Raw genomic sequence first — 11,127 nt, 5'->3', positions numbered from 1 at the left:
GACCTGCCCATTTGTCTTGCTTCCTCTCTCTGTGCTCCAGTCCTAGACATACCTTTAAAGGCTTCCTGAAGCAGCTAATCCCTGCCCTAGTGATTTTGCCCTGATGCATAACCTCTGTTATCACCATTCTTTAATCTTCAGGAGGCTGCCCATCACCCACCTGCCCTCATACAACACAGTGACCTTCTCTTGGCTCCTGGACAACTGTGTTGCTGTCTCTAAGAGCCCAACCTTGTTTTAGGATTTGAAGTGACCCCATGGATCTTTTTATACCTCTGCCTAGGTCAGCACCAGTTAGGAAAAGGGTACAGAGGGAAAGACAAATAGACCAGGAAGCATCGGCATGAGGTCCACGGTGGAAGCCAGGGAGATTAAGGTCCTTGGAGGAGGCAGGGTTAGCCAGGCATACTCTTGAAGCCTGGGTACAGGGTTGGAGGTGCATACTGAGCCTATCTCATATGATGACAACTCAGACGACCAGGCTGTTAGAGTTAGGGTGACCTGTCCAACCCCAATAGCTTCTCTAGTGTCACTATGCAGCATGTGTGGTGACAGGCTGGAGTGTGGAATCCATAAAAGCCATGTACTTTCCATCTCTTTCCTCTTGAAGACTGGTCTTGCTAGGAACCTCTGAATGTATTGGGGACATGAGCCTGACTGTGCCCAAACCAAGAAGCAATGTTCTTAGGATGAGTCAACATAGACTCTCTGTGGCCCTGGAGAACCTTTGTCCATAGGGACCATGTTCACCCCTGAGCTCTGTGTGGCCCAGTGCAGTTCCCTTTGTCCTGGCTGGCCCTGGGCTCAGAGGCCAGGATGAAGGACAGGGTCCCGCCCCAGGCTCTGTGGTCAAAACCACAGGGCTGGTTCCTGGCATAGCCGAAGCACCCACACACACACACACTCTGCACCCCAGGAGGCGGCTGGCCAGCCACTTGCTCCCCCCAGCCCTGCCAAGCAGGAAAAACCATGTCCCTTCTGTCCCTCTCCTCCCTGGTCACAGCTTCCAACTCCTTCAACTGTGAAGAGGTAAACTCCAGAGGCTGTGCAAACAGGCCGTGTGGCCACCACATCCGGGATGTCTCAACAGCTGCGACCCCAACAAGCTGACACCCTCCGTCCCCAGAGATGTGCTCAGTGCCAGAACAAGGGAAGGACTTGGGTGGGAGCTACAGTTTCCCCAGTGCAGTATGTGCATCTATTGAGTGCCTACTGTGTTCGGCCTGTGGGCACAAAGGCTACAGTGGGATTTTTTTCTGAGTAAGGATAGACAGGAGTTGGCAAGATTACCTGAGCTGGGGGTGGATGAGGCCCGCTGGGCCCAGCTCAGTGAACACAGGGTGCCAGGTCCTGTGCAGAGGAGAGAAACTGGTAAGGCAGCCAGCTGCCCAGGCAGTGGGCGCTCCAGAGGTGGGAGTCTGCAGGATTCTCCTGTTGAGACCAGCTTATCAGTGAATTAAGCGCAGTTGAACACCAGCTGTTGCCCAGCCTGTGAGCAGGTAGGAAGGCCAAGGAGGGCAGGTTGCAGTTGAGGCCTACAGAAGCCATGCTGGTGACACAGACCATCTAAAAAGGGGACAGAGCCCACTCTCCGGTCCATCTCTGGGGGTCCTTCAGCAGCACCATTTAGCAGTGGAAAGTGGAACTGGACGTGAAAGAGGACATGACAGATCTGAAGACCCTGGTGGGCAGCATACAGAGCAAAGGTCTGATGTGCAATACCAGACCCAGCACCATGTCTCTAAGCACTGGGCACTAAAAAAACTGCAAAGGCGAAAAACAGGGGTCAGCCTGGCAGCCAGCCTTAGCCCACCCAGGAACCTGGGGGCATCTGCCATGCCAGGAGCAAATGTGAGCAGACTCTTGACATCATTATTGAGATAAAGTCCACACGGTTTTATCCACCCGGACTACATCCAAGGCTGCAGCTCAGCAGCATGCACAGCCACCCACATCCACCTCTAGAACTTTCCATCTTCCCTGAGGACACTCTGTTCTCTCTAAAGACACGCTCTTCAGCCTCTGGCATCCCATCTTACTTTTTGTCTCTGCCTCAGACAACTCTGGGGTCCTTCTAGAAGAGGGATCCTGCAGGAGTCTCTCTTTAGAGACCAGGATCTTCAAGGTCCACTCAGGTTGTGGTGGGTATCAGAAGGCCCTCTTTTAAAAAGTCTGTATATTATTCCACTGTAGGGATGGGCCATCACGCGCTCAGCCATTGTCAGATACCTGGGGTACCTCTGTTCTAGCACCCATGGGACAAGGTCACTAGATCATGGGTGGCAGTAGTAGTCACTGTTTTCTCTCTTTCTAGGGAATGCACCTAAGAGTAGAACTGCTAGGCCATATAGCAGCTCTATTTTTAACTGAAGTGTCAGGATGGCTCCACTTGGCTGTCCGCTGACTGATCGGGGGTTCTTGCCTCCCCACATCCCTGCTAGCACTACCCGTGTTCTGTTGTTCGATGGCAGCTGACCCCTTGGTGGTGAGATAGTTCAAAGGCTTTTCATATGGACCTTTCCCTTTCCCAACATTTCATCTCTAGGAATTTACCCTCAGAGAGGTAAGCGCAGGGGCAGTCAGGGAGGGACTTCCAGGATACTCAAGTCACTCGAACACTGTGCCGCTCCCCCAACCTGGCCCACCCCTTGGGACTTCCTCAGGCTGCTGAGATCTGGCATGTGTTGCTGGTGGCTGCAAGGCTATAAGAGAAGGGATGTGGACATATTCTGTGTGCACCTGACAGGAAAGCGGAGCTAAGACGTGAACACCCTGCTCTTTGCAGCATAGAAATGGTGGGTTTGTTCATGGTCAAGGAAATGGCTCCCCACAACCCTCAGGGAACCCAACCAACACAGCTGAGAGAGCTGAGCCTCTGGAATTCCCATTCAGGATGGGCAGTAGGGTCAGGAAACTCCCAGTTATTCCCTCGCCCCACTGTGCCCCTGGTATGGGGTTCACCAGTTCCATGAGCTGAGGCCCCAGGCAGGTCCAAGGCCTTTGGGACCCTTGGCCATCTCCTTTGTCAAGGCCTAGGGTTAATAAGCCGGCCCTGGGAAGAGGTAGAGTCCAACAGGGAAGTCTGTGGCCTACGTTGGCCGAAACCAGCACTGGGCCTCATTTTCACCATGGGCTTGAGCTCTGCAGCAGACAGGAGCCCAGAGAGGCATCCTTTCTCAGAGTCTGTGAGGAGTCCCCTCCTCCCTGGACCCTCAGAAGCTACATAGAACAGGGACCCTATCTGATCCATGGCCATATGGAGCACAATCAGAATCCCTTGCTTGGCCCCCATTTTTCAGGCTGAGGGATGACCCTTGAGGAGTGGGCCCACCCTCAATCCTTGTCCATTCTTTTGGGACTCAGTGTTGAGCATCTGGGGTCAGCTTCCTGGATAAACACAAGCCAAAGTTGCTGCCCCTTTGACCCTGATCCCTGTACTGTCCAGGCCCCCAGAAGAGCTGACGTGGGGCTGTCTGACCAAATACCCACTCCATAGGTCCAGGGCTTTGAATCAAGAGTAGCCAGCTCCACCCCCTGGCCAAACGCTGACCCTTCCTTGCCCCGTCCACTCCCTCCCAATTCTCAGAAGCTGCAGGGGGTGGGGGCACTCTGTCTGGTGGCACAGTGCTACAAATCCTTCCTCCTCCATGGCCTCTTCCTGCCATGGCCCCTCCCCAAGAGCAAACACACGTGGCTGTGCAGGGAGTAGACAGTGCCTTACATGGCCTAGGAACTGGGCACCAAGCCAAGGCCTTCTGCTACATAAGTCCAGGCCCCCAGGGAGCAAGTGCCTTGTCTCAGTCCCTCCTGTCTGCCCTCAGTGCTGCCCCCAGGATGGGCAGCAGGATCTGGCGCTGGGCTCTGGTCTGGGCCTCTGTGGCCTTGCTCAAGGTGTGGCCAGCAGGTAAGGCCGAAGCCCCTTTGCCCTTTAAAAACCGTCTTCCTGGAGAATTGACTTCTCCCTGGGGATCCTGAGATAACAGGCACCTCCCACTGTCCCCAACACCACGGTCTCAGGCCTTGCAGTTCTCTGGGCTCTGGACCCTGTGTCCCACACTCTAGCTGTGTCAGTAGCCTAAGGGTCTGGCTTCGATGGAGGTGTCTGGAAGAAATTGGGTCCTTATAAGCCTCGATATATGAACCTTGGTGGAAACCCCGTGTCAGTCTTGGCTTTGGAAGTGAACAGGAATGGGAGAGGGATGTGAGGGTCACAGAGGTCTTTTTTGAGTCAGAGAGGGCCATATCAGAATTAGCAGAGACAGAGACTTCTAGTTAGGACAGGCCTTGCTCCCCACCCCCCACTGCTGGGGTCACAAGAACCAAGATGATCTTCACTGAGGCTGGGGCCTTCTTGGTGAGGTGGATTCTACCTCCAGATGTTCGGGCTGCAGCCAGATCAGATGGATATGATACCCAGAGCTGTAGTCTGAACCCAAGGCTGAGTCAGGTGGACTGTGGGACCCTTGTCAGCTGAGCTGTTTTCCTTGCCTGTTTGCCCTTGAGAAGGCTGCAGTACTAATACTGTCAACAGCATTGGAAAGATGGCCCCCACAGGGCTCAGCAGCAAGCAGGCAGAGCTGGCCTGAATCTCCAAGTGTCATGACCTCCCCAAGCTCTGCTCCCTAGACTAGGAGGCTGAGCAGGAGGAACCTCAGATCGAGGCTTCCTGTATCTGTGAGAGAAGACAGTGAGGGGGGGTGGTGTCCCCAAAGCCCATTCTGTGAGAGTCAAAGAGGCCTTGGCTGTCCTTCTTGCTTCCAAGGCTGTCTGCTGGTGGGTAACTGCTCCCCTGGGCCATATCCCTCCACAACGTGGCTCTTCCTGTGTCGGGTCCTGTCCATCAGAGTGCTGAGCCTACCTGGTGAACAGTCAGCCCTCCTTCCCCACTCATGTTACTCGAGAAGGGCAAAATGAAGCCCTGGGTTGGGGGAGTGTGGTTTTGTGAGAACTGTGCTTGGGGTAAGGGTGAGAGTCTGGGCCCTCAAATAAAGGGGATTTGGATCTTGTCTGGGTGAGAAGCGGTAACCCAGATTGAGATGCTGTGCTGGGTGGCTGACAACTCTCTAGCTAAGTGGAGACTGAGAGATCTCAGCCAGGAACACTTGGGAGAGGCTTTGGATCTGGGGTTAGTGATGGACAGAGGGAGAGGCCATGCCCTCTGGGGAGTGCAGTCAAGCGGGGCCCTTGAGGAAGGATTAATGCACAGGACGGTCCCTGCGGTTTCTAAATGTCAGCTGGACACGCTGGGAAAATCAAACAAGAAGCCGAGATGCCCATGGCACTGGAGCAAGTAGCCATCTGGGTCTAGGCCTGGGGGACATGGTCTCCTGCAAAGTGCTGGCCTTAAGGAGCCATCAGGTTTTGGAGGCTTCAGCTGTGGAGGTTGAAGCTATCTCCTGGGCTTCTAGCAGTTAGGCTGTGGAGGTGGCCGTGCCCAGAGGCGGTGGCTAATCCAGGCCACGGAGAGTGGACATCCTGCACCAAGAACTGAACCCCTCATCCAGGCTGGGGCTGCCTCTAATCACAGGTTTCTCTCTGCTGCGTCCCTCGTGACGACCTCTAATTGTGTTCCCCCTAACAAAGCCAGCCTTTGTCTTCCAAGGGACTCAAGCGATGGGGCTGACAGTCACCTCCCAACAGATGATCACTTGAGCCACTGGGAACATCTGCCCTACTCCTGGCAAGACCAGGTGTCACTCCATAGGTGCAGGTGGCGAGGGCCACTGCAGGGGAAGGACAGGTCTGGGAGGGCCAGAACTCCTGAGGACACCTGGGTCTTTGGTGATGTTCAGTGACCGGAAGGTACTTACTACAGCTGATGGGGTTGGGATCACCAGGCCCAAGTCTGTTCAGGTTTCTATAGATTACAAGAAGGCCTTGACCTGGAACGAGAGCCAGTCCATGGTCTGATGGCTTCTTGACCCCTGTTCCTCTTTCCTGCAGAGATCCAGGGCCAGGTACAGCAGAGCTTGGAATACCCAGAATTCACCGGAGATGGTCAGAAAGCATATAACGGTATGTGGCTCAGGCTCTGGGTTGGGGAGTCATGTTCTGGTGGCAGGGGCAGTAGTGAGTGGGATGGGGCTCAGGTGGAACAGGCAGACAGTCTTCCCATACCAGTTATCACATGGAGACTCTTGACTAGTCCATTCTGCCTGAAGGCAGTGCTGGGCACACACAGACAGGAGCACCCTGGAGAGGAAGAACTCCTAGGCAGACAGGAGAAGGTTTTATGGAGAAGGTCCAGGGGTGACCATGGAGAAACTGAATAGCCTGGAATCAATCTATTAGTCTGGGGCTTCCTAATTTCCTTGAGGTGGGCATTGAAGAGGGTGGGTGGCCAGGGAGGATATCCACAGCCACATCCCCAGTGTGACCTGAACTTCCTCCTGCAGCTCCCACCTCTTCATCCACCCAGCATGTCACCTTCATCCCACCTATCACTGTCTTCCCTAGCATGAGCCGTAAGTGGAGAGTACCTACTGCCAACCAGGCCAAGGAGTGTACGGGGGTGGGGGTGGGGGGTAAAGGTGGGGTGGGGTCGGACTTGACAGTCTGGTTGAAGCTGACGTAGGGTGGGGCCCCTGAACAGCTCTGAACAAGGTCTGGAACTTGCCCTGAGAACATCTGTTGACCACCTTGGGGGTGTCTGGACTGCAGTAAATGAAAGGGAGGATGGATGGGTCTGGGTCTTCAGGTTTTATTCCAGCAGCTGAGGGAGTGAGGTAGTAGAGAGCTGGCTCGCACGGCTGTGGGTAGCTGGCTTCCCTGCTCCAAACACATTGCCTTGGCCCCAGGCTGTTGTCCCTTGGCTAACTGGGCATGGAGTGGTAGCATTCCGTGGTGACCCCATCTGGTTTCCCTGCAGCCTTGAACGTGGTACACAATGGAAGAGTGTGCAGCACATGGGGTGACTTCCACTATAAGACCTTCGACGGTGACATGTTCCACTTCCCTGGCCTCTGTAACTATGTCTTCTCTTCACACTGTGGGGCCACCTACGAGGACTTCAACATCCAACTGCGTCGTGGTCTGGAGGGTTCCAGGCCCATGGTCACCCACGTGGTCCTCAGGACCCAGGGGCTGGTGATTGAGCTGTCCAATGGCTCTGTCCTGGTGGACGGACGGTGGTGAGTTGGGGCTTGAGGAGAAGCATGTTCAAGCCAGGCCTTTAGACCTTACTCTGTTCCCACCTGTTGCTCTGGGGAGGGGTCAGGAGCAGAGCAAGTAGGGAAGACAGCCCCCTACTCATACCCTGCTGAAGGAAGACCAGAACTTTCTGCCTAGGGTGGAGCTACCCTACAGCCGAGCAGGTCTTCTGATGGAGAAGAGCAGTGGTTACGTGAAGGTCAGCATCCGGCTGGTCCTCACCTTCCTGTGGAATGAAGACAGTGCCCTGGTGAGGAGATTCACCCACAATTCCCTGCAGTCCCCCATAACATCATATAGGCCTTACACAGGCCCTTGCAGCCTTACCTAATTCCTCTCAGTTCCACAGACCCCCAGGCCCACCCCACATAGTCTCCTACAGCCTCCCATTCCACTCTATAATCCCACAGTTTCCATAGACTCCACAAGCTCCCCATAGATTTCATAAACTCCCAGGGTCACTCATGGCTTCCCACAGCCTATACAGCCTCCCGCATATCCTCACAGTTCACCCACATCCCCTTACAGCTCTCCCACAACTCCTATAGTCCCTGGCCCTATTATAGGGATCCTACAGACGATTGGGGGAATATCTTCTCTGGTCCCCTGGGCAAGCGGGGTGGGAAGCTGCCAGATAGGCCCTGGAGCCAGAGCAGAAGCCCTGAGGCTGGAGTTGCTCTGTCTCACCCTCAGCTGGAGCTGGACTCCAAATATACCAACCAGACGTGTGGGCTGTGCGGTGACTTCAACGGACTCCCAGCTGTCAACGAGTTCTACGCCCACAGTGAGTGCCACTGAGTCTTCAGGCCAGGTGGTCCCAAGGGCCAGAGAATCAAGGAAGTCCGGGAGGGACATGGGGGGGGGGTGTTGCAGAGACATTGAGGAGGGAAGTGTGTGTGTGTGTGTGTGTGTGTGTGTGCGCACATGTGTGTGTCATCTGTGTGTCTCTGTGTGTGTTCCAGATAGAGTCCCCTAATAGCCACCTCAGAGTCTATCTCCTGACTGTGAGCTTTCTCTCCTGCAGACACCAGGTTGACCCCTGTGCAGTTCGGAAACCTGCAGAAGCTGGATGGTCCTACAGAGCAGTGCCAGGATACCTTGCCCTCAGCTGTCAACAACTGCACAGATAGGGTGAGCATCTTGATAATTCCACAATTCCCAAGGCTGAGAACAGTGCAAGACCTACATCAACTGATGAAAGAGCAGAGAACTGCCTGGCCAATGGCTGAGGAACATCTTCCGGTGACCAGATAGAGAGGGCTTTCCAGCTCCTGAACAGTCAGGGAATGGCCTCTGAGCTCCCAGGAGGCTGCTGCTTGGGCCTGAGGGAGGCAGGCCAGGTTGGCTCTCTCCAGTGGGACCAAACAGATTGCATTTTTTATGCAAGTCACAATTCATTCAGCAGAAAACACATATTCTCTGTGTGTAGGTGATGTGTGTAGAGGGAATGTGTGCCCTACCACCATACAGAGTGAAAACACATATTCTCTGTGTGTAGGTGATGTGTGTGGAGGGAATGTGTGCCCTACCACCATACAGAGTGAAAACACATATTCTCTGTGTGTAGGTGATGTGTGTAGAGGGAATGTGTGCCCTACCACCATACAGAGTGAAAACACATATTCTCTGTGTGTAGGTGATGTGTGTGGAGGGAATGTGTGCCCTACCACCATACAGAGTGAAAACACATATTCTTTGTGTGTAGGTGATGTGTGTAGAGGAAATGTGTGCCCTACCACCATACAGAGTGAAAACACATATTCTCTGTGTGTAGGTGATGTGTGTAGAGGAAATGTGTGCCCTACCACCATACAGAGTGAAAACACATATTCTCTGTGTGTAGGTGATGTGTGTGGAGGGAATGTGTGCCCTACCACCATACAGAGTGAAAACACATATTCTCTGTGTGTAGGTGATGTGTGTAGAGGAAATGTGTGCCCTACCACCATACAGAGTGAAAACACATATTCTCTGTGTGTAGGTGATGTGTGTGGAGGGAATGTGTGCCCTACCACCATACAGAGTGAAAACACATATTCTCTGTGTGTAGGTGATGTGTGTGGAGGAATGTGTGCCCTACCACCATACAGAGGGCCAAGGTGGACCCTCAAGGAGCCTCTCCTGTGAGCAGGAAGGGCTCATCCTTTGGCTCTGATTCCAGAATCCCTGAAACTAGCAGAATACCTGAGCCCACCTGAACTGTGAAGTGAATGAGAATGTTGTCAAACCTGGCCTCTCTGGGGGTGCTAGGGTAGGAAGATGTTGAGTAGCTGCCTGAGTCCATGGGGGCCACCTGGGGGTGGGTGTTACCTTTATTTCCCTCTCTTCTGAGCCACCACACAGGGGTGCATTCTGCATGCTCCTGGGTGCAAAAGTCACAAGTCAGCATGTCTTGGAGCCTTGAAGTAGAAGGTGGGAGGAACAGAGAGCCCTGGGTCACTCCCTCAGAGCCAAGTGGAGCTCTATACCCAGACATAGCACAGTATTTGGGTAGAATAATGTATAAGGAAGGTGGATGGAAAATGAATGGATGGATGGATGGATGGATGGATGGATGGATGGATGGATGGAGTAGGTGATTGATGGATGGATGGGTAAGATGAGTGATGAATTAATGATAGATGAATGGCAGATGGATGGTGGATGGATGATGGGTAGATGATGGATGGATGGATAGATGATGGACAGACAGACAGATGAATGGACGTGTGGGTGGAAGGAGCCTCCAGGGGAAGAAGGGGCTTCCTGCATGGCCTAGGAGGGGCAGGGACCCCATTACAAGTTTCATGACAATCCTGCTTGAGGGTCAGAAAGTGCTTAATTTCTCTGTGCTTGCCAGGAGGACATCTGTCGCCACGTCCTGCTTGGCCCTGCCTTTGCTGAGTGCAATGCCCTGGTAGATGTCAACATGTACTTGGATGCCTGTGTCCAGGACTTGTGCCTCTGCCCCACATGCCCATGTGCCACTTTTGCTGAATATTCCCGCCAGTGTGCCCATGCAGGGGGCCATCCACAGAACTGGAGGAGTCCTGATCTGTGCAGTGAGTATCCTCACTAGAGTATAGCCCAGGGTCTTACTAAGGGCCAGCCTTGAGTTTCGAACCTGGCTGGGAAGTCAAGGTAGAGAGAGCCACTTAAGGGCCACTGAGAAAGGGTGAATGTCAGGGAAAGGAGAGGTAGTGGGGAAGTTGGGGGTGAAGATGTGCTTGAGGGTTCTGGTGAACCTGTTGGTCCCAGAGGGGGAATCCAGCTGTGTTCTTGGGCACAGCAAGAAGATATTGCTCCAAAACCTCAAGGTAGGCTCTCCTGGAGAACAGTGGCCGCAGGTGGCCATAGGCAGAGAAGGATGTGTGAGAAGTGTTGGGCCCCTGCTCTCTAGCCTATTGCTTTTACCTAGCAGGTGGCTTTCTGGGACCTCAGTGGACATGGGAGCAGGGAGTGGGCATGGCTCCTACTGACTGCAGAGGTCAGGATTTACTTCTCCTAGATCAAGTGCTGTCTTTGTTACAGACCGGACATGCCCTTTTAACATGGAACACCAGGAGTGCAGCTCGCCCTGTGTGGATACCTGCTCCAACCCCCAACGCTCCCAGCTCTGCGAGGACCACTGCATGGATGGCTGCTTCTGTCCCCCAGGCAGGCCCTGTGCCCTTTGCCCCCCACCTCCATGGCTACCTTTGGGTCATGGTTTCCACCTCAGCTGACCCTCTCCACTCCTAATGGCAGTGGGCCTGGCTAGGTGTTGTACCCCATGGTTAAGGGAAGGATGGAAACTAATTATTAACAAGGCAGAGATCTGATGATCTGCATACAGACAGAGAACAGGTGTCTCGAGTCCCTGAGATCAAGTGGGGAAACAGGCCCAGAGGAGCTTATCCCAATCAGTTCGGGCTGGTCAGCATTCTAAACTAGGGGCCCTTCCCCCTGCCTAGGGCTGGGGTTGTCTTGGAGGCAAGCTGCCTTATGATACCTGTACGG

At 53.9% G+C, this 11,127-nt stretch overlaps 1 protein-coding gene across 1 annotated transcript in view; it reads left to right on the top strand.

The window, feature by feature from the left end:
• Positions 1–3,834: 3,834 nt before the first annotated feature.
• Muc5b (mucin 5B, oligomeric mucus/gel-forming) overlaps positions 3,835–11,127 on the top strand; it is a 33,651-nt gene continuing 26,358 nt past the window's right edge. Inside the window, exons 1-9 of the mRNA XM_059249774.1 lie at positions 3,835–3,904; positions 5,944–6,015; positions 6,396–6,464; positions 6,869–7,130; positions 7,288–7,399; positions 7,843–7,933; positions 8,174–8,280; positions 9,989–10,190; positions 10,660–10,785. Coding sequence (XP_059105757.1) covers positions 3,835–3,904; positions 5,944–6,015; positions 6,396–6,464; positions 6,869–7,130; positions 7,288–7,399; positions 7,843–7,933; positions 8,174–8,280; positions 9,989–10,190; positions 10,660–10,785 — 1,111 coding nt within the window. The remainder of the gene's footprint in view (positions 3,905–5,943; positions 6,016–6,395; positions 6,465–6,868; positions 7,131–7,287; positions 7,400–7,842; positions 7,934–8,173; positions 8,281–9,988; positions 10,191–10,659; positions 10,786–11,127) is intronic.

This window comes from Peromyscus eremicus, chromosome 1, assembly GCF_949786415.1.
Source record: "Peromyscus eremicus chromosome 1, PerEre_H2_v1, whole genome shotgun sequence".
In the NCBI taxonomy this organism is placed as follows: Eukaryota; Metazoa; Chordata; class Mammalia; order Rodentia; family Cricetidae; genus Peromyscus; species Peromyscus eremicus.
Note: the sequence above shows the minus strand (reverse complement) of the source record. Positions and strands in the feature narration are given on the sequence as shown.